The following is a 23,692-nucleotide window of genomic DNA, read 5'->3' as shown; positions in this document are numbered from 1 at the left end:
AATTCTTTTACTATACCATACTCTTTATCCTATGTAATGTTATATTGTACCATACGATGCTATGTTATATTGTACAATTGTATATAGTACTACACTGACCAATATTTTACCGAACTGTAATATACAATGCTTACTATGCCACTGTGTGCTGTGCTGTACTGTACCGCGTCATAATATACACTATACTGTGCGATTCTTTGCTATGCTATACTAAGATGTACTATAGCAGGCTGTACTATACTTTATTATACTCTTCTATGTTATACTATATTATATATTACTATATTATGTATTTTACAATGATATGCTATACTATAGTAGGACTGTATTATACAGTGTTATACAATGCTGTGCTGTATTATACTACACTACACTATACTATACTTTGCTATAGCAGGCTGTACTATACTATACTATATTTTGCTATAGCATAGAAAACCATACTATACCATACCACACTATAGTAAACTGTACTCTACAATGTTATACAACGTTATACTATATACTTTATTATACCATACTGTAATGTACTCTCCAGCAGTCTATGGGCATTAACCTAACAGTCATGTTTTCCCCATGTTTGGGGTTCGGTGGTGCAACAGTGCTACCAACTGCACCACCGTGCAGCCGGTATACAGTAGTTTACAATAAAAATTAAACAATATAAAAAAGAGTAACAGATAATTGTCTACTCAGTAGTTATTAAATGTTTATTTGCAATCGTCTTTATGAAAGCTGCTGTAGCAGATTGAAACCCAACAGTTACCACTGACCATCAAAATTATCAATAATCATAGACAAATAGAGCAAGAGGAAAAGTGCAAAATGTGAGAATGTGACTTACATATAAAAGTCATGATTTTTTTTTAACTTTATGAATCATATTTTGCAGCCCAAAGGAAACTCCAACATTACTGCCCATGCATGACCACGCAGGGACTTGACATTCAGGCTCGGGCTTACATAACAGCAGCATCATTATATGGATTTAAACTGAATGATTTACATTTTATAGGGAAGCAATAAATGTCCTGTGAATTAAGGCTCATAAAACCATCAAATTATGTGTTGCGATAAAAGCCTTTCTTCCCACATGTGAAGTAAAATGTATTGGAACAAATCCTTGTCTTTATGAACACAAAAAAACCATTGCATCTAAAAAGAAAGTTCATATCATCCATGTGTATGTGATACAAACACTTAAATGCTGTTGCATGTACAGTGTAATCATACTATTAGCAAGAAAATCTAATTTACTGTAACTTTATCTTTCTCACAATGAAAGCATTTCTGTGGACCTTTATAGGTTTTATTCCAGTAATAACACTCACTGTTTTTAACATGTTTAAAAAGATCAGTTAGTTATGGGGAAATTAGTTGATTTTGCACAGAATAAGCAGATATCATGCTAAATAGCATTGGAGAGTTTGAGATTAAATGACATGACTACTAAAAGGACATCAGGTGGTGGTCTTCTCACGGTGATCTGTTCGCGGATGTTTTTAATGGCTCAAGCCTGTAGGTGGCAGTCGAGTTCTGTGATCTTGGAGATTGACAGCGAATAAGAAAAAAACAAAACAACTTCCTTGTAGGAACCACTTTATATGCCGAGGTAAGGTTACTTCGCATTCAAAAGGTGATTTATTCATTAACAATAGTATATTATACTTTATCCTACGGTTTTCCATATTTATATAGGTTATTCCAGTATTAGGCAAAGTTTTGAATAAACTGGCTCTGGCTGAGTTGTCTTTGGTACACAGGGGAAGTTAGCCTAACAGCCCACACCTAAATGCTTTAGAGAGCTAACAGAAAACAGGTTTTTAAGAGAAGTTAAGTGGATGACAGAACACGGTCTCTTATGTCTGGTATGTAGAAGAGTGAAGTCAAGCATCATAAATTCAGCTGTCTAAATATCTGATAAAAATCGCTTTTAACTGAAAGTCACGTTAAGCTATGATTCTACTCTTGAAAAACGGAAGCGTTTATGTACAAAAAATCGTTAATTGTGAATTTACAGGATGTCGTATTTTCCAATCTGCCACTCTGCCCTCCAGTGGGTACACATCTAGAATTAGATCTCCAAAACACATCAACCTGTCACATTATTTATTCAATTGGTGTGTGAAAACTACAGCTCATGTGCTGCTGTATCCTCCCATTGCTACGTATTGAACCTTTTAAACAATGTTTCCTTGACACAGTCTGGAAAAATTGGAACTGCAGTATTTTCCAGATCTATGTGAGTATTAAAATAGGAAATATATTAGGGAAAATGTTTTAAAAAATATTTTCGCTATCCCATAACTCAGGAAACTAGCACTATTGTGGGATATTAATCTGTTCATAATGTATCCATCCACAAATGTATTTACAGTTGAAACCAGGTATGTATATACTGCATATTTACATACACTCAACCTTGTTTTCTTCTAGTCTGGAATTACATCAAACTATAATTTTCCTGTTTTATTTTTATTTGCTAAACACCACAATGATGACAGAGAAAAAAAAAATCACAGGACATTTCTTTAAAAAAAAATAAAGGTTTTTCCTCCTGAGTTCTTTACAAATCACTATCTTGCTTTTTATGTTTCATTTGGAGTAATTACTTCGTCCTCTCTTGAGTGGCCTTTAAGCCCACATCAGTACAGGGGTAGTTTCATATAGCGACAGTCTCTTACCAACTTCAGCCAGCATCTTCACAAGGTATTTTGCTATCATTGTGGTGTTGATTTCGCACCAAAACAGGTTCATCTCTGGGACACATAGCTAATCTCCTTCCTGAACATGGCTGAACACTCTGAATAGGGCTGCACAATATTAGAAAATCTTTCTATGGTGATAATATTGGTAAATATTGTAATGATGATATCAGGGGTGATGTATGACTATTTTCTTGTTTCCTCTCTCATTTTGTGCTTCCATCACTCTGTGACCTTTAGCATCCTGCTGCAGTGAGACTCTGTCTAACTGGCTAAATATTACACTAGCATTTAAATGCAAGTTGCACTCCGAACATTTCTTTGCGAAAAGAATATTGCATACACTGGTATTGCGATGATGATATTTGTGCAGCCATAATTCTCATGTTATTTATACATGTATATAACTCTTTGAACAGATGAAGGGGGCACCATTAGGCATTCGTGTCCATGGATGAGTCAGACTTGTTGAGGTCCACAGTTTGATTTCACAAGGAAGCAGTGTGCCACCATTAAACGGAAATGTTGTGAATTAACAAATCGAAAGGCTTATAGAGCCATACTGAAGAAAGTAATAAAAACAATCTCTGTCATTATTCAGGCATTTAACAAAAGTAAATCATTTTGGTCATTCTAACTGACCTTTAACGGGAAACGGTTGGCTTAATTTAATGCCAGATGGTAAGAATACTTCATACTGTGTTTGTTAACATCTGGCAAAATTGGTCTAAAAGTTTACAGATTTAAAAATTTGCTCTGAATAGGTGTGGAACTGTACCTTGAAAATGAAAAAACAATATGTTTTGTTACAAACAAAATACCTTTAAGCCCAAAATTATTCATACACCTGGCTGATTTAGATTAAAAATTGTTTTCATTCAACCAAGTACTTTGTTTCTGATAGGAAATGAGACAGGACTCTATATATCTCTTTAAATCTAAATCTGCCTGGGGTCTGGATAATTGTGGGCTTAACACGATCTATTTTTCTAGTTATCTATTGAAGTTTTGTCGTGAAAACAAAAGAAACTTGATTTCACCCACCCATTAGGGAGAGGCTTATGATATCAGAAGTTGTTGATCCTGATGAAGAAGTCTGATGCTGCTGAGCCCACCAAGTAGAATTTGCTGCAGGCAACGTAGTCTTAAAAAGGTTGTTCTTCATTTTGTACAAAACTGCCTTCCTGCTCCAGTGTGGCCACTTTGTTCTCTTGTTTACCAGTTAATGGTTCCCTTGTTTAGACATGACTAAGGTGTGATCTTCTGGTCCCACTGTAATAATAGAATTTTTAAAGGGTTTGGCAGCTTGAGATTACTATATATGTATTTGCAATAACCTGAACATAAGAATTTTAAAATAATGTTGCACAGCTGTTAGAATTATTATCACCATCTTTGAATAAAGCAGGATAAAATGCACAGAACTCATATTTGCACACCAATTGGTGTTGGCTCTTAACCTGTGATTACCCATTTTATTTTTAATGCTCATGCTATTTTTGTTCAAAACGTAAAATCATATAACCTGGAGCAGACGGGCGCTGATTAAACCTGAATATCTGGTCCTCACAAATATTTCCTCTTGTGTCTTGCTGCTCTACAGGTACAGACAGGTTACCCTGTGATAATACTGGGCAAACGTTCTGTTGGAGCTCACCGCATCTGTCGAGTGTACTTCTATATGATATAATGGCTGACTCATTAGTCATGTCGTCAGAGAACTCTTCCATTGGTGATGCAGTATCTGGTAGAGGAGAGGGTGCATCCAATGAGGATGAGGATCTTTACTACATTCCTGAGAGGAGACTGTCTCTTGACCTGGGACCAGCTCCAATGGACACCAGCCATTGGTATGCAGAGGTCTTTTTATCTTCTAATGGTCCTTTGTATTTCTCTGCTTCATCCAACTGGTACTTCTAAAGGATCTAAAGATGCATATAGTCGCTTGAATAATACAGAGATGGAAAGAATGTGTGCCGGTGATTGAGAAGGGGGCAAAGGTCATCACTGTATATTCTCAGGTTCCACTTCACCAAAACTTGTATCACTTTAATGAAACGAAAGCAGCCTTTACTTTTGGACAAAATAAAGCACAAGGGCTTTTAGGGTTACTGTTAGCTGCTTTCAGTCCAAGTGTCAGTCTGGAGGTATTGATGTTTGACAGTCTGCACTTGAATGTAATCACAAAAGCACTGAGCATAACCTTAGCAGAATGCACACAAAAATCTGTAAGAACAAGAAAAACAGCTTTATTAGGTTATGTAGATATATGATCTGTAAAAACCAAGCAACTGGAGATGTACCAGTTAGCTTTTACTGGTAAATAAAGACTGGTAAATCTAATTTTGTCTGATGTGCTAATTATGATTTTCTCTCTAAGGACTATAAGAAATGTAAAGTATTTATTATATTATTTCTGATCTCTGCTTTTTGTAAAGATTTGATCTGTTCATTCAAGTTTGAAAAACTATAAATATTAGTTTTTCAAATATATTTCCAGTCTTCCTGCGGTTAGCAGAGGAAATGTCACACCCTGTGTGTCAGATAAGTTACTGCAGAGTTGGGGTTTGACATTACTTGATAACAAGGACAAAAAAATCTCAAAGTTGACTTTTAGCAGTCTTTAGCAGTTACAACTTCAACACAGAAGAGAGATGTTGTTAGAGCTACCTGTTGGTGCTTACGTATGGTGCGTTGGCTAACTGGAAAAAAATGGAAGTTTTGAGTTTCAGAAAGGCTGGACAATGGTCAGGGCAGATCAAGCTGGAAACTGGTTGATTTCTAGCTGCAGTTTTCTATTCTATCCCTAACACTTTTACAAAACCATGATATGTTGTTTGCTGGTTTATTTATAGACCCCATAAAAGGAGAAGTTTTTCATTCAGTGGAAGGGTGACAAAACAGATTTTTCAATATTTGACCTGCTGATCATCAACCAAGGCTAACCAATGGCAAATTGTCTGATTTCAATTATTAGACGATTGATTTGTGCACCACTACAACTAAGAAACTTTTCCACCACTCCTTTTTTCAGGCATTTTGTGGATCAGGCTTTGAGTCCAGCTGAGAGCTATGGGTCATTAAATAGTGACGACCCGGAAGAAAAGGAAGATGAGGAGGGATCTTCTACAAGGTACAGTCAGCATAAAAGTCTCGCAAAAAGCTTAAGCATAAAGCTTATAATCACTTTAGGTGCTCACATTCCAATCTGAGTATTATGCTGATAGAAATGTACTCGTATCTTCATGGTCATGCTATGTGCTGTCCCGGTCCTTCTGGTTTCAGGGTCCAGCTGGAAAGAGCAGAGTCATTTTCCAGCTGCTACTCCATTGACAGCAATGACTGTGAAAAGATCATTCTTAGGTAAGAGATGTGACCAAGTGTTAAGATTTCAACAGCTTAACGTGTGCAGCTGTTTAATAGGTTGTGCTAAAATGTAATTAAATATGTTTGGGTTTCACCAGGGAAAAAAGCAGAGATGACACTGCAGAGCCCTCAAACAAGCTCGAATTAATCCAAGACCCAGATGAAATCAAGCATCCATCTTTGACCCTGAAGTTCACCTTTAAGGTCAGCTTATGTTGCACCGTTACCTTTACCAGGCCTTCAAAACCAGTTCAAACGGGAAGTAATGAATTTATTTGTCATTTTGCCGTTAGGCTCTTTGTGACACCCTGAAGAAGCTGCAGATGGAGTTCTCAACGTTCAAGTGGAAGCTGTGGACTCATTTCCCGCAGCCTTTCAGCGGCTCTCAAAGCATGGACATCGTGGGCCTTGTGGACCGACTACTGGAGACTTATGGCTGTGAAAAATCTGTGGTGATCACCAGGACTGTTCTCGTCACCATGAGTAAAAACAAGCTGGCTGAATTTTTGCAGACCTTGTGCACTAAAAGTAAGTACATTCACTATGTTGATTTTCAATTAAAAGTTACAAAAATGATACAACGCTGTGAAAAAGTATTTTCCCCCTTTCCGATTTCTTCTGTTCAGCCTTTTTTTTTACATTTAAATAGTCAGTCAGTCAGTCATTTTCTACCGCTTCTTCCATAGTGGGTCGCGGGGAAGCTGGTGCCTATCTCCAGCAGTCTATGGGCGAAAGGCAGGGTACACCCTGGAAAGGTCGCCAGTCCATCACAGAATATTCTGTGATATTCAGATCTAAAAAAATGTTAATATAAGATAATCTGAATAAATACAAAATACAGTTTTTAAATGACAACATTTTTTTTTTTGGTTCAATTTTGTAAGCCACAACCAGGCCTGATTACTGCCAAGCCTGTAGAATAATTTAAATACAACCTATCTGACGGCAGGAAGTAGGCTTAAAAATCTCAAAAACACAACACGACTAAAGCAACCCACAGTGAGAGCAAATATCCACAAACTGAGAAAACACAGACCAAAACTATTCCAAGAGGGTCTCAACAAATCATCCAGGAGGTCACAAAAGAACCCAGAACAACATCTAATACGCTGCAGGCCCCACTTGCCTCAGGTAAGGTCAGTGTTCATCACTCCACCAAAAGTCTGCAAAAATGGCATCTATTGGAGAGTTTCAAGGCAAAATCCACCGCCGACCAAAAATGATATGTAGGGCCATCTCACATTTGTCAGAAAACCTCTTGGGATTTAGAAAAATATTCTGTGGACTGATGAGACCAAAGTGGAACCTTTTTGGAAGGTGAAAGTCCTGTTACATGCATTATCAAACTAACAAAGCATTTCAGAAAGAACAAAAAAAATCATACAGTCAAACAAGGCCTGTGATGGTCATGGGTTGGTCTGCTGCTTCAGGACCTGACAGCTTCTCATAATTCCTGGAACCATGACCTCTGCTCTCTAGCAGTAAATCCTCGAGTAGAACATCCATCCATCAGTTCGTTACCCAAGAGCACTTAAGTGATACAGCAGGACAATCATCTGAGGTACACCACCAAGTCTATGGCTAAATGGCTTAAAAAGTAGTTTTGGAGTGGCCTAGTCAAACTCTACTTACATTTGATTGAGATGGTGTGGCATGACTTTAAACAGGCCTCCAGTATAGCTTTATTAAAAACAATGGTTCAAAGTCCTCCACGGTGATGTAAACAGCTCATTGTCACAAATGTCATGTTTCTCTGACATTAAAATTTGTATGATGATCTGCAAAAAGACAAGAAATCTGAAGAGGTGCAAGTCTTTTTTTCACGGCTCTGTATATTAGGTTCTTGATCTTAAGCTGATTATTTTTTCTTTCAGATGAAGTACGTTATGAATTATGCACTGCTCTGAAGAAGAAGTTTGCTGAAGAGTTGATCATGGAAGGAGAGACAATGCCCCTTGATGACATCTACACGGACCTCCTTATTTCATCTGCTGCTGACAATGGCCCGAATATTGAACACGAGATCATGAAAATAGACAAACTGAACACCAAGAGGACCCCAGACAAACTGCTTTCTTTAGCAGAAACTCTCTCCCAGGAGATGTTAAACAGTTGCCATGCAAGGCTGATGTTTCTCCATGGAGTGGCAGGATCAGGGAAGTCCATGTTTATCAAAAAGTTGGTGCTTGACTGGGCTTTGGAGCGATCACACCAGCATTTCTCCTTCATCTTCCCCCTGGCACTCAGGGAGCTTAAACAGTTTGAAAGCTCTGAAATCTCCCTGGAGGAAATAATATGGACTCTTTACCCAGAGACAAAGAGGTTAAAAATTGAGAGCTTGAAGGGTGAAGATAATGCCTTGTTTATCTTTGATGGTCTAGATGAGTACACTGAGGAGTTTGACTTTGCACAAACAGAGATTCATTCCGACTCCAGTTCTCGTGTCAGCCTGAACATCAACCTGGTTAACATCCTCAGAGGCCGGTTGCTCAGCAACTCCATGTGCCTGGTAACAACCCGGCCTCAAGTTAATCCCTTTGCCCCGTGGGACGCGCATTACGACGAGCTAGAAGTGTGCGGTTTCAGCGACGCCAACAAGGACGAATACTTCAAGAAGAGGTTTAAAGACCCAAATCAGGCAGCCACAGTCATTCAGTATGTCAAGTCTTTGAAATCTCTCCACATCATGTGCCATCTGCCCTTGGTCTGCACATTGGTGGCAGACGAGTGTCAGCGCATCTTTAGAGAGACGAGATCAGTTGCAAAACTCCCCAGGAGCCTCACATACATGTACACGAAGCTGTTGCTGACGCTTGTTCGTCACCTTCGTAAAACAAGAGCTCCGGATCTGCTCAGCCCAGAGGCAGAGCAGAACTTTCTTCTGGAACTTGGAAAATTGGCCTTTACCATGTTGGAAAAGGGCCAGTTTAAGATCGCCAGCACGAACTGGCCTGAAAGCATTGCCAAAGAGGCAGTGGTCAGAAGCGGCCTTTGCACACAATACACGATAACTCCATATGTCTTGTTTTATGAGGACATGGTGAGTTTTCTCCACCCCACCGTACAGGAGTACCTGGCTGCTCTTTATGCATATCTCACATCTAGAAACCAGGAAAAGAACATTTTTGATGTGAAACCCAAATTCAGCATGTATCCAAAGGGACACAAAATAATGGATCTGTACAAGGCAGCAATGGAAAAAAGTCTGCAGTCTCAAGATGGGAAACTTGACATGTTTTTGCGTTTTCTCTTTGGGATGGCCTGCAAAACCAACCAAGAACTTCTCCACCCGTTTCTCAAGTCTCCTACAAAGGCGGGGGACTTAACAAGAGACTGTGTCTCTCTTATCAAGAAGGTCAAAGAGCCTTCAGCATCCAACAACTTGCAACGGTGCCTGGAGGAGTTGGGAGATGTGAGCTTTTGAATTGGCTCCAGGTTATACTGACTATTAAACAGCTAATTACTACACGAGAAGACAAAGTTGTGCACTTTAGCATAAGACAAACGTTGTGTCGTGGGTAAGACACACTTATGCAGGCAAGTTTCGTTTGAGTAGATATCTTATTCATATAATTGAGGAGCATATGAGGATAAGCTGCATAAGAACATTTTTGATCATTTATGTGAGATCAGGATATTGTCTGAGTGATCAGATCTCCATGTTTTCCCTCTACATCTTGTGTGGTTTCAGTAGTTAAACTCCATGACATTTCCCACGTTGTCACATTATTACCTCAAGCCGTAACACTTTTTATCGGTATTTTATGGGATACACCGACATAAGTGAGTGGATAATTGTGAGATGGATTTAAAAGTATACACAGCTTTCAACATTTTTTGAAATTATTGCAAACTTGGCATGCATTTACTGAACATTCAGCCCTCCCGAGTCACACATTTTGCTGCAATTAAATACGCAGGTTTGGAGGTTTATCTGTTAGTTCTTCTCCTTTTTTTTTTTTTTTTTTTGCCAATGCTTAAAAACTGTTTAGTCAAGACTGGATAAGGAGTGTTTTAGAACCATCAGTTTTCAAGTTCTGCCAGATTCCCAGTTGCATTTAGGTCTGGATTGAAATCTGTAAAACCTAAATTGCTCCAACTGCAACACTTTCTAAGAACAAAAATATTCTGCTTTCCTACAATCCATTGCTGATACAGTAACACATATACACTGAATGCTATGTAGCTGTTCCAAAGCAGCTGACTTTAAGTATACTAATCTGGTTCTTTTGACAGAAGTTATCCCATTTGTTTCTCCACCATGATTTCAGTGTTTTCTGTACAATCAAAAGCCAACATAGGGCCTACACCTGCGTGAGGGTGGAACTGAGGGGCTACCTCCTGATATGATACATGAATCATCACTAAAGTTTGCAATAATCAGCAAATTAAAAGAAAATCCTAAAACTCTATACAGCAGTATCTTGTCTTATTGTTGGATGAAGTCCAATACATTACTCTCTTGATTAACTGATTATAAGTTGTGTAATAGAATAACTAAACCATATTTTTGTGTGGTGGCTGTAATTTCAGCTTAACATTTTCATCATTGAAGTCCCCATCAGGAGCCATAAAGTAGGGATGCTGACAGGAGAGAAATGTGTTCATCGTCCCTTATTTTACCAGTTGCATGGTTCAACTCCTACACCTTAGATTGTTTTTCATATTCGGTTCTGCAGAGCTATGAGAAGAACCATTAAATAATCAGGCCAGTAACTGACACAGGACAAATAACGCGTAAGCACAGCAACAATGTGTGCTTATGTACAATATAGCAGAATTAACTCATAAGGAGAGGCAGCAGCATGTTTGATATTACACAAACCCCCACTTTACACATGGCCATTATTTCAGCTTTTGTCATTTAATTCAAAACAGCATAATTTGCTGACTTGGCATCAGCAAAAAGAAACATAGCGGACAAGAATAGTAAAAGGTTTAGGAATTTATTTTTGATATATTCTGCATATACTCAGAAGTCAGAGTAAAGTGCCTTTGTGTGGCATCTAAATGACAGTGTGTTGGCAGCGAAGAACATTTACATCCCAGCTTGTTGAGGTTTTCACAGAAACATCGCTGTGGATGTTTCAAACACAGACATTTCTGACATCTTCCAGTCAGCGTTTCATCTTAAAGTGCTTCCACATACAAACGACCAGAGGATAAAAAGGGGTGTTGGTTTTTCTTCTGTTCAACACGACTGTTGAAGCTGAAGGGACTCATTCATCAGCACAACGTACATTTAATGTCAAACGTGCATACTACAAGAGAAACATAACAGTAAGCTTCGTTTACCAGCTGGCTTGAGATTTTCTTAATTATCACTACAATCGGTATTTGCTAACTTTATGAACTTTTGTGTCATTCCCACAGCATTTGTCACAACACAGCTGAAGGTGGACTTCAAGTCCTCCAATGTGACGTTTTTCAACAGCAAACTCTTCTGCAGGATCGACCCTTCCATTAAAGTTGATCTAAAACAAGATTTTTCATTGCAATCAGAACCAAGTTAAAAGCAAAAGATGCAAATGATTTTCTGCTGTGACTTCTATTAAAAGTGCTCAAATAATTCTTACTCGTTTGTTTCGATTATTCTGTCGTGGCAGGAGGTTTCCTCGGGGAAAGAGCCATTTACGAGCCAGTAGATCAGAGCCTCATCATCTTCACAGTTTGGTAACGCGTCACAGTGGAGAACCAGCTGCTCGCCTGGAAAGGTCACCAAACCAGCATTGAAATACCGCTTTGAATGGACTTCATTTGAAAGCAAAATAGGTACTTTAAACATCAAAAAGCAACAGATCTTTTTAGACGTGAATGCCAGAGTACAAATAAAAAGGATAAACCATGCATTCGTTACCTAGATCTGCTTTTACTGTGTTGTGGAGAGGCCCGATGATCTTTGGAGAGTCGTACTCTGAAACTGAACAACTTAGATGAGCCAATATAATAAATAAGAAACCCGCCTCATATTTTATTGCTCCTTACCTGGAAATCCATCTGCAACCAGCAGACACAGACATCCCAAAGCTGTTGCAAGAGACCACATATGAGAAAGGCGAAGAACAAGGCTACTAAATGTATTCTCATCAATGTGCAACATTACCTTTGATGGCAGACTGCAGCTTCATATCGATTTGTCCCGTTCGCAGCGTCTACTGTCTACAGTATCTGCAACTTGGGATCACTTTATTTATTTGAACACACTTCCCCTTCGCCCACTCAGTTTATGGGGATTTCCTCAGTTCTGTCCATTTGTGTTCCTTTTGAGGTCAACATACGGCTTTCCATCTTGTGTCCCCGAGTCATTTACAGTTGCGTCCATATCTGTGGTTGTGCAACGTCATTCAGTAGAAACCCTGGTAATGTGCCGGATAATAATAACCCGGATAATAATCTAAACCGTTTTGCCGTTTATTAAATGGTACTGATTGAAAGTTTGGCTGCTTTAGGGTTATTGTACAGACCAGTTACTTTTCCCCTTAAAACTGACCTTTTCAATGCTTCTAATGTAAAAAAAATAAAATAAATAATAAATATCTAGCCAATTTGACCAGGATCATATTGTTTTTTTTATTTATTATTATTTCAACAACCAGTATGACGCCTTTGAGTATCTTCTAGTTTATTTTCCCCATTTGGCCTTATAGAGTGACACCAACTAAATAACTTCTATTCCTCAGGAGCTAAGAAATGTTAAAATTAAGAAATATTTTAAAAACAAATAAGTTGTGTGAGGGTATTCTGAAGGTTTCATAATAAGCCCTGTGTAGGAATCCTGGGCTTAGTATGATTAAAAAGTTTTCCCCGGTGACAGGATGCTTCCAGTCACAAGATATGCGACATCAGTTTTATGAAACCTGTGTAGCTTAAAGCTAAAAATACACAAATGTAAATTTGTGATTACATTAAAAGAATAAAATGCATCAGGGTTCACATATTTGAGGAAGTAACGATTTGTGACGTTTTCGATTCAAAATTTATGACTCATAACATTCAGACATGAACATGACAAATTCCAGCATGACACTTTTAACAAATATTTAAGACATCAGTAAAAAGCACCTTTCTAATGATCTTGAAAACCAATTTACTAGTTGAACCAAATCACGGACCCCATGGGGTGACGTTGTGTGAAAGAAACCCTGGGAAACTGACAGACCTCCAGAATGAGAAAAATTTGAATGAACTGTAAATACAGATATGCACCTATAAATATTTACAAAAAGTAGAGACACTTTTATTGGTGTTTTAGTTTAATGTTAGGCCCGCAGTCTGTTTGAGCCAGAGCATATCTTCTCTGTCCACTGAGGTCTTTAGTCCAGAATCACTCCAGACCGAGGATGTAGTTGATACCTTGGACAAACCCGATGATGACGGGCTGCCAGGCCACCAGGTATCGAAGCCAGTCTAAAAGTTGTCCATACATGACATGTGGCCTTTCCCAGCTGAGAAAATAGTTAAAGAAAACAACTTGAAATAATCAGAATTGAAATGAAGGTTAAAAAAAAATAAGCGATAACATCTCATTTCAACAGAACATCAGAAATTAAATTAGATCAATAAAAATTAACATTTATTTAATTCTGACCATAAAAAATTAAAGTGGTACATCTCAAGAGTTTATTTTTGCTCATTTTGATAATTACAGCTAAATAAAACCAAAAATTCAGTTGCTCAGAAAATTACAATATGAGAAAATATATTTTAAACAGAAATCTCAGCTAACTGAAAAATGTATGCATGTACTGCACAGCATATGCACTCCTTACTTGTTGAGGCTCCTTTTAAATAAATAGCTGCATTAATGCAGCATGACATGGATCAGCCTGCTAAGGTGTTCATGAAGTTTCATGAAGGTCTGCTGTCTCATCTTCCTTTACTCCATAGATTCTCTGTAAGGTTTGGTTCAGTCCAGTTTGCTGCCTGCTCCCCAAAAAGCTCTTCAGCAGAGAGAAGTATCAGCTGCTCTGACTTTGGACCAACACCATCAGATGACTCCCCACATTGTCAGTGACTGTGGAAACATCCCACTGGACCTCAAGCAACTTGGGTTTTGTCCCTCCAGATTCATCTTAGATACACCTCTGTCTGGTGGCTCTTGAAGCACCGACTCCAGCTGCAGTCCATACCTTGTGAACCTCCCACAAACTCCTAAATGGGCTGTTTTTTTTTAGCCAATCCTCTCCAGGTGATCTCTTTTTATCCACTTTTTTCCATCCTATTTTTCCAATTAATATCATTGGTATTACTAAAGAAGCACTACATCCTTCTTTGGCAATACCCTTTTGTGGCTTATTTTCCTTGTGGAGTGTGTCAATCACTGTCTGCTGAACTACGGTCATGTCAGCAGTCTCCTCCATGATTGGATAGGACTTTTGTTTTTTTTATATTGGCCTTATGCATTATTTACAAATTCTGAGCAACACATTTTTTTGGTTGCCAAGTCATAATCCTCTAAATGAACAGAAATAAACACTTAAAATATATCCCACGGTGTGTAACGAATCTCTAAGCTGCACCTGTAGAATTGTATTTCTGTTTCTGGAAACTGTTGACACATCCCTCTAATGTGTCTTTATCTGACCCATAAAAAAGGAACAAGAACTTGATCATTCAAGCAGTAAATTTCTAGAGTACTACAGTTAATTGCCGTTAATTAGCAGGCTGAAAGTGGCAGCTAAATTCCAAACTTCCACTTCATCAGAAAACATATTGTTCTCTCACACCACAACAGGTTTTTCTGAATGCTGTCAAGAGTTCATCTGTCAATATGCTTGTTGTCGATTTGGTCCTTGAAAGCACATACAGTGATATCTTTATTCCACTCAATAAAAACCTCTAAGAATATAAAAGACAGTTTGCTGTTCAGTTTAATTTCTTCAAAATACAAAATAGCAAGATTTAATGTTTAACAAAAAAGTAGTACATAAAGTTATGACGTTTAAAGCTGATGTTTTATAGCTGAGACAATAAAAAGGATACGGATTACTGAACACCCTCTTCAGATCCACCTTCTCTTTGCAGTAGGGGCACATCTGCTTCTTCCCAACGATACACCAGCCTCTTATGCAGAACTCGTGGAAACTGGACGTGTAGTTAAGTTGAACTTGAACTTGGGAAAGTGTATAAATGAAAGCATCATCAACAGGATAGAGGCAGTAAAAACGCTGATCGCAACCCAGTGACTCATTGCCCACCTAATTGGCAAATTCCAGGAGTTCATGTGAAAATGTGGAAGTAAAAACTTATAAAGACACATATTTAGTCTAATTGCCTCAGTGTAGCAGTGGGATGAGGGCTCTTTAAAAATAGGTTATTCATCAATCATGAGACTTTTTAAACAAAAGATAATTTAAGTTATCCGTTTTGCTAGAAGGTTCCTTTAAACACTGCACAGTGTAACATTAACGTTTTACATCAGATTTGGAAGAGAACCTTTTAGTGGAATGTAAATGGATATTTATTACATCTATTTTTGTTTACAGTGTTTAATGAACTTGTAAGTCTAAATGCTTGGAAGATATTAATCACTGGATTCCAATATTGAAAGAGTTGCATCTAATGCATCCCATGATGGTATTTGAAATGTTGGAAAGTGTGATTACTGACAATGTTCAGGTCAGTGAATGTAAAGCTGCTGCTGATGTGTTAAGCTGAGGACACGTTACACGACTTTCACAGTCACCGCAGGTTTTAACAAGACCGGGTGTTCACACTAACAGGCTGTTTTTTTTTGTCCCGACTGAACGACTGAGGGTTCACAGACCACAGGATTTTTCAGACCAACTAAAGCTGACTGAACGCATAAAACTGAACTGGAAACTCTCAGAGAGCGACAGTTTGAAGGAACAAACACACCAGTAGGTGGCGGTATTAGAAGAAAATTGACAGGTTATTTATCTGTTACACACCTACATAGAAATCAAATTTAAAATAAGTTTAACCCACAACTGAATATGATTTCTATAGTGTTGACCTAGTTTTTCTTATACTCATTGTGAGAGTTTGGAACATTTACTTGAGGTTGGGAGGTTGTTGGGGTTGGGATAAGTTTGGGCTGGAGACCACAAACAAAAATTCTTGAAATGTCAATTCATGAAAATAAGTCCCCTTACCTTTCTGTTCAGTATGTGAAGTTCTTCATTATTACTGTTTTTGCCTTAAATATCACAGGATCTCTCTGTTGTTTTGTTTGTTTCACAATGTGATTGTAACAATTAGTTGATAGTTTGTATAATGCACAGTGCTGTTGTGCATTTATGTTCATAATGTGTCCCTACAAATAGTTTTAAAACAAAGTCGACTTGCAGCTGTTGTTAATTCCAGGCCTTTTTTTATTGGCTGCCAGAGACGCACATTTGCAGTTGTCGGTGATCAGTTCACACTACATGACTGCATCCAGATCAGCCTCAAAATATGCCTGACTGCGACCGAGATGGGGTCGATTCTCCCTACACCCTTGCAGACTCCATTCTTTGCCTCCCCTGACATTAACAGATCTCTGGGTCAACTTTCCCTGCCAACTGACTGCACCTAGCGCAGACTGACGCAGACTTTCCTCGACTGGGAATCGGGCAGAAAAATCGTATAATGTGGCCCCAGCTTTAGCTGTTAAGCTGGCAGCCAACTCAGTGACAAACAATTTTATGGGAGAGGCCAACACAAAGTGGTGCACATGTGTGAAATGGAAGGAAAAGTATACGTTTTTTTTTTTTATTATTTCTATTAAGGCCACTTTACTCTGATACTCCTAAATAAAAACATATTGTGAGGGCAGTTTCATGCTGTGGGGATGCCTTCCTTGACCAGGTTCAGGGAAGCAGGTCAGAGTTCATGGGTTGACAGATGAGGCTAATGACAGAGAAATTCTGGAAAAACACTATTTAGAAAATAAGAAACATTAGGTCCCTTTCCAACAGGACCATAACCCTAAATATAGAGCCACAGCTTTAATGGGATGGTTTAGATCAAATCATAATTCTTTTTAAGAATGGCCTAGTCAAAGTCTGCTACATCCAACTTAGAATATTAAACTTGATAACATATGCATGTCAAGGATCTTTTTTTTTTTTCTTCATAGAATTACATTGTCACTAGAAATATTGCTCATATTTTTTTAGATCTATTTCTTGTCAATATGTTGAAAACTGTTTTTTTCTTTTACATCATTTTCCAAAAATATCAACCTCCCACAGAAGAAAATGTTCCCATCTCTTTTTGCAAAAGTTTTTATTTTAAAACCTAAAAATAAAAAGCTGGTTCTTTAAAAATGACAACCAATCACCTATCAGAAATTTTAAGTTGTCTTTTTTTTTTTTTTTTAAAAAAGGTCGTGTATTTGTGGCTCTAGGTTGCAGACCCCTGCAGTGGACGCATGTAGAGAAACATTTTAATGCCAGGCATGAAAACAGGTACGCAGAGTTTTCTACTGGTTTTTGGATCAGGTATTGGAGTGCATGCCAGAACCACCTGTGACCGAGGCTTCCACATGTATTCATGCGTTGAAAACAGTCAGCAGATCACAATCATCAGTGGGGAAGTAGAATATGGTAATTTCAGACAAAACAGACTGGGTAACCCCTACCAATTCCTCTTTACATTGTAAAAGACTACATATTGTAGTTCCTGAAACAAACACTAAAAGAACACTCCATGATGCCCCCCAACTTCCCTTTGGCTGATAAGTCCGACTCAAAAAGCAAATCTGAACATGTGACACAAAGGATACACATGATTGCAGGATAATCTGTAGGTGTTCTCAATTATCCCTTCTTCGCTGACATCTACAAGAATGGGCTGACCGCACACAGCACAGATATTGTCCGAGAGGTGTTTTGTTGGCATCCCAGATGCACTATAATACTGAAATAAGACACAGAAACAGTTTAAGTAACAGTTACACTCACAGACATTTCCTGTAGGACATGCAATTTATCTGCTTACTCCAATGGTTGAGGCCATGAAGTCTGCACACATCTCAGCAAAGTCTCTTCCAAGGACCCCATAGTACAACCCGTAGAATAGCAGTGACACACCAAAGTCCATAGCATCCTCTGGCTTTATTCTGGAAAGATAATCAGAGAGCTAAACAAGATAAATCAAATACACACGAATATAATACCCTAAATGATCCATTTAACAATATTTTACGAACACTGCTTTGACTTTTTGGGGGATTTTTAACCCAGATGGCAAATTAAAAATGAAAAAGCTTAATCTCAAGATGCAACTTATAATAAATAAACCCTGAAAGAACTGTAACCATGTTTTAAATGTAGCTGCCTCATCCTGTAAACAATGTCACTGAAAAAAAAGCAGTCCTCTCCTTGGCAACCCATCTCTTTGGAAAAACGAGAAGAAAACACACATTTGTTACGTGCAGATTGTATGTTTCACTTTTAACAAAAGCTCAAGCTTGTCACATGATTTTTACAAGCAAAACACATTAACCTTCATAGTTTCAGGAAGCAGACAGACTCTCTTATGCATGTTCCTAAACTGAGTCATTTTACTCTTTATCCAAACAAAATGATCAGAGGAGCACTGTTATGATTTCCAGTCATAACTTTCTTAGCTAAAGTGTTTAGTTCATTCCAATTCACTTTATTTATGTATTTCACTGGAAATGCACTTGCCAAGACAAAATTTTTATTTGTATACAGAAATTAAATATCGATTGAACTTAAATTAAATATATATTTGAATTCAACAAGGAGGTCAGTAACAGGATTGTGAGCATTTGCCCTTTAACCTATTCCAGTCTATATGTGGAGTTAACCTCAAGGATGGGGAAATGAAACAGTGATGTGTCAGACAGCTTGTTCACAGGAAGATGGGCTAAAGAGATATTTAGATATTAAGGCAGCCCTGTAGTTGAACACAGCTAGTTACAACGGTTTCCATTTATAATGCGGTTCTGCAACTAGAACTCAATCACAGACAAGCAAATTCAAAGAAAAGAAGCAAAGGAAGGAGATTTTTGACCGCTTAATGTACAGCTACCTTCAAAATTCAGTGGCTCAGAATGTTTGAATATTGTGCATAACCAATAAAGAAGGAGATTTTTAATATAAGATGTTATTGAGAGCGTATGACACAGTCATGGGTAAAACTGCTGACTTGACAGACAACCTGCAGACAGTCCCCACAGGTAGGTCACAAAAGGTTGTGGGTTCAGTGTGTGTTATCAAGTCCAAAGTCATTGTAGCTGTGTAACAGGATATTTTTGAACATTTCATGTTTTCCTCTGCATGCTAGCTTTATGGAGATGCTGATCTCATTGTCCCACAGGACTTGGGACCTGCCCACACTGCCCTAACTACCAATGATCTGTTTAATGACTGTGCTTGACTTGCACACAAACTGGTCAGACCTAAACCCCATGGAGAATATAGGAAGATTGGACACTAATCCCAACAATACTATTGAAGCAACCTGGGCTTCCTTAAAACCTCAGCAGAGCCCAGTCTGATCACCTCCATGCCACATTGCACTGACTCAGTAATTCATGCAAAAGGAGCCCAGACCAGGTATTCGATGCCTATAATGTACAGTACATAGAAAACTTTATGGAAGACCAATATTTGTGGATTCTTTTATTTGCCCCATTTAATATTCTATACATTTTCTTTAATATGAGCTTCACTTTCTACTAAAATAAACTGTTCGAAGGCCTTCTAATTTATTGAGAGGCAGCTGTAGTTGGATTCTTATGGCTGTGATCACAAATAATTTAGAAATAGCACCATCTAGTGGTGATAAAGCATCACACAACAAGGAGCCCAAGCAGCTAAAGAAGTGGCAAGTTGTACAAATTTCATTAACACCATATATGCACTGGAGATTTTACAGTGTCTGGAAAAAGGGAGAACATGTTTTTGTACAATTATACGTACCTGAATATAAGGTTGATACCAAAAAGTGTAAACATGACAACACTGTAACCAAATATTCCTATGGCATAGCTGATCTTGTACAGGAGGAGGAACCACTTGTACACCAACCTACAAAAACAGACAGTGAATGAGCTTGACTTAAGAGTGAAAAAAGATAGTCTATTTTACAATTAAAATAACACAAATCATTTTAAACCTCTAAACCACAACCAAAGAAAGAGAACAGCACTGATCACCTTGTTTCAAAAGCATTTTCATTACTGAAACCTCTCCTCACTTTCAAGTGGATTACCATCTAGAACCGAAGTTTTTACACACATCTAAGCATTGGATTTACCTTGGTGTGGTGCAGGCCAGTGGCTTTCGAGTGGCACGGAAGGAAATGTATGCGGTGATGATGGAGAAAATAAACCACGTGGTCAGAAACCTCCACCAGTGAAGTTTGGTAGTGAAGTAGAGAGGAACTACCCACATCTGGAACAGTGTCACCAGCTAAAGGACAGGAAAATGTGCAGATAGTAAATAGTGGATGTGAGCAACGGACATAAACTAAACAAAATGAAGGAGGTCACAACTATAAGAGATGAGACAAACTAAAAAACATTAGGATAAGCAAAACAACATTACCGTCACGTACAGCCACAGATATAATCTAATTGCATGTTCTTCACCAACACAGATTCCAAAAATATATTTTTCACATTAATGCAAACACACATACCTCTTGTCCCACTTGAATAGATTTTGTACTCAGTATGAAAACCTTTACATGATGGTATTTCCAAATTCACACTCAGAGCTTGTGTCTTTTGTGCCTTACATTGTACGACTTTGCGTGTCTCTGTTTCCACTGCACGAGTACCAGCTGGGCGACGACCAGGGTGACAATGAGGATCAGCACCATCTCTGCGTGCATCGCCTCGTGGCCTTTGTGTTTGGCATGCATTCTCGCATGCTCCACTCTGTTGAGAGAGATGCAGGTACGCATATTATGTTAGCAAGCAGCCACATGATCAGAAGATTAATACCAATACAGGATGTGTGCTCATGCTGGTAAATAACACAAATGTGATGATGCAAAATCATTTAACTGGTTTTACAGTCAAATGTTTTTGACTTTTAACCTTGGTAAGGTTAGATCATGTCCTAAACAAATGCATAAAACAGAAGCAGATAGTAATTTATTATTGATACATAGTTACAAAAGTTGTTTGTGCATTATCAGGTAAAAATATACTGATGTGCAGCGTAGTACAGATAAGTCCAACTGTGGTGCAGAGACTAACCTCCATTTTTCTTCTGGTGAAAGCTTAGACACATCAAACTATAAAAAGGCAAAGTGAATAAAAGTTACTTAGGAAAAGATAGGAAATAAAAAGGTGAATAAAATTACAAAATGTTAGCATGTGAACAAATGGGGATAATCTTGTGATCCTTGGTTCTCTGCAGGACCCAAAACTACTACCTCTGTCAAAGGTCCTTCTCTTTCAAGTAGTATAGTTCAAAGAACAAATCAATTTCAAAAAAATAATTTTGGCCAGGAAAAGCTGGATCTCTTCATCGCTGGATGTTACCGTTTTATTTTCTTTCAAACTTTAATTAACAAGGTGAGACAGTTCAAAATTAGTTCTCAGTTATGATTAAAATTAAGAAATCATTGAGTTGAAAATAAACCCAAGAAACTTTGTGGTAAAAAAAATTGTTTTGTAGTCATAGGTATTCACAATACTGCAATAAATCAGCCAGTGATTAAAATTATTTATGCCATATTATGACAGTTCTTCATTTTGATCTGGTGAGTAAATTACTGATCATTAAATGCACCAAAACTGACAACTCTCACTTTTTTTTGGATAAATGGGCAATTTTTTGTAATTGCTTCAATTTCAGATGACATCCAAACTGTAAGGTCTATCAAAAAAACCTATAGCCCCTCTATTTCTCTTTTTATGGACAATATTCTAGTACTTTTATACTATACTATGCTTTTATACCTTTTAACATTTTAAAAAGAACATAAAAATAAGTGGGTCAGTCCTAAAAACATAAATATTAGCCAATATAAGCCAAATCGATGCATCTCTAACAGATACAACATTGTGCTGGCCTTCTTAAGTCTACCTATTCATATAAAGCATTCCAGAGTAATATTCAAAATGCCTCAACTGTGCTTAACAGCTGCTGTCCCTCCCAGCTTGCTGAGCTTGTTTAACTACCTGAAATGAATTTTAAAGCTGATAGGAAACACTGATGCATGTCTCTCCAATTATCCTTACCTCAAACAACAACAAATAAATAGTAATTGCCATCATAAACAGGTTTCCAAATAAAAGTTCTGATGAATATAATGATTCACATTTTCTGCAGTGTAGTAAGTGAACATTGGATAAGCCATTCATTCCCAATTGAATGTGAACTAAATCATTGATTAGTTCATATAAGATCAGTCTAGCACACGTTTGGATACTATTTGTAAACACACTTATTTGCTTTACACAATAAGCTGAAGGACAACCACGCCAAAGGTTACAAAAATCATCAATAAATATTGGTTTTAGGAGAATTTCAAGCTATTTATGTAACACAGTTTATGCAATAACAGAGCCTAACAGACTTTTACAACTGTTTAAATGACCCTTTTGTTTACTGTACTCTAAACTCATCACTTTACATTTAGTAACGTTGAGAGGAAACAAAAGACTGAATTGTCACAGGAAGTGCTTCCAGTAAAATTACCCGACCTTTGAGCCCCACCAGCCACATCATCTCATACTAAAAATAATTTTAAAAATGTCAATCACTGCTCAGTGAAATTACAAAAGACGAAACACCTAAAAAAAAAAAAAAAAAAAAAAAAAGTTAAAAAGGAAAACAGAAGTAGCTTTGTGTAATAGCAGGTGATGCTTTTCATCTTAGCAAGACGTAGTTTTTATTTTTATTTGGAGCACTGTTTCTACAAGTTTAGCTTACATCGTTCTTTCTCTCAGACATAGTTGCTTGGTAATGGTTTATAAGTTAGCCGGGGCAGTTAGCTGCTATCAGAGTGGGAGCAGAAGCTGGCTAGGAAGCTAGCTCCTCCTCAGACTAAACTACGGCGGCCTGTTCAATCTGTCACTGTCAGTGCGACTCATTGATCTAACCTGGTTTGGTTCATTGTGCTGCTCTAATCCGTGGTCGTGCTCAACACCGTCAACCTCCACCTCAAACACCCCTGCCATCTTCGGAGAGAGCTTCTTTATCGTTCCGGGGCCATTAGCATTAGCAGAGCAGTTTAGGAGAATCACTTCCGGTTTGAAACACCTTCAAAATAAAGTTCGAAATTAAATGTGGGTCAACTTGTAAAACTGAGTCTTTTTCGTTGCTATAACCAAACAGTATCAAGTTCATGTTTTCAAGTACCAGTGTACCATATATCAGCTGATATTTAGAATTTTTTTAATGGGTTAAAATACTGTGAATCAGATAGGGTTCAAATGTTTAGTTTGTAAAATTGCAAAATAAGAATTCTACCCAGCCTAATTAACACGTTAAACAAATTCTCTGTTACTATTCTATATTTTATGGTAAATGTTACACTTCATACAGAAAAAAACGTACAAGACCTTTAAAAGTACACACTGCAAACCGCATCATTGATATCTTACTGTAAGTCATGTTACATGTTACTGTATTTTGTAATACCGTCAAAAAAGAAATTATAATGGTGCATTTCTTCTGAGTTATTAC

General features: G+C 37.8%; 3 protein-coding genes across 4 annotated transcripts; 1 reads left to right on the top strand and 2 right to left on the bottom strand.

Annotated features, from left to right (window-relative positions):
- Window positions 1–1,491: 1,491 nt before the first annotated feature.
- Window positions 1,492–10,483, top strand: nlrc3l1 (NLR family, CARD domain containing 3-like 1). The gene is made up of 7 exons (XM_047379034.1): window positions 1,492–1,612; window positions 4,309–4,555; window positions 5,740–5,838; window positions 5,991–6,068; window positions 6,170–6,275; window positions 6,365–6,599; window positions 7,946–10,483. Exons 2-7 carry the CDS (start codon window positions 4,395–4,397, stop codon window positions 9,493–9,495), a joined length of 2,229 nt encoding a protein of 742 aa, XP_047234990.1. The 5' UTR covers window positions 1,492–1,612; window positions 4,309–4,394; the 3' UTR covers window positions 9,496–10,483.
- A 518-nt stretch (window positions 10,484–11,001) lies between these two features.
- LOC124876358 (interleukin-18 receptor 1-like) lies at window positions 11,002–12,462 on the bottom strand. Of its 2 annotated transcripts, XM_047379037.1 has the most exons (5): window positions 12,175–12,462; window positions 12,057–12,098; window positions 11,929–11,991; window positions 11,648–11,777; window positions 11,002–11,545 (listed from the first exon to the last, which is right to left on the bottom strand). In XM_047379037.1, exons 1-5 carry the CDS (start codon window positions 12,197–12,199, stop codon window positions 11,386–11,388), a joined length of 420 nt encoding a protein of 139 aa, XP_047234993.1. In that variant the 5' UTR covers window positions 12,200–12,462; the 3' UTR covers window positions 11,002–11,385. The 2 variants fall into 2 exon arrangements, with proteins under 2 accessions (XP_047234993.1, XP_047234992.1); XM_047379036.1 differs by having other exon boundaries at window positions 12,057–12,462.
- Window positions 12,463–12,616: 154 nt separating this feature from the next.
- On the bottom strand, window positions 12,617–23,258 carry rnf121 (ring finger protein 121). Its single transcript, XM_047379038.1, has 9 exons — window positions 23,107–23,258; window positions 21,253–21,290; window positions 20,787–20,928; window positions 20,304–20,458; window positions 19,967–20,074; window positions 18,015–18,135; window positions 17,800–17,933; window positions 15,054–15,155; window positions 12,617–13,516 (listed from the first exon to the last, which is right to left on the bottom strand). The coding sequence occupies exons 1-9, from the start codon at window positions 23,182–23,184 to the stop codon at window positions 13,396–13,398; spliced, it is 999 nt and encodes a 332-aa protein (XP_047234994.1). The 5' UTR covers window positions 23,185–23,258; the 3' UTR covers window positions 12,617–13,395.
- Window positions 23,259–23,692: the final 434 nt, after the last annotated feature.

This window comes from Girardinichthys multiradiatus, chromosome 11 (assembly GCF_021462225.1).
Source record: "Girardinichthys multiradiatus isolate DD_20200921_A chromosome 11, DD_fGirMul_XY1, whole genome shotgun sequence".
NCBI lineage: Eukaryota > Metazoa > Chordata > Actinopteri > Cyprinodontiformes > Goodeidae > Girardinichthys > Girardinichthys multiradiatus.
The sequence above is the reverse complement of the archived record's forward strand: the minus strand, read 5'-3'. Positions and strand labels throughout refer to the sequence as shown.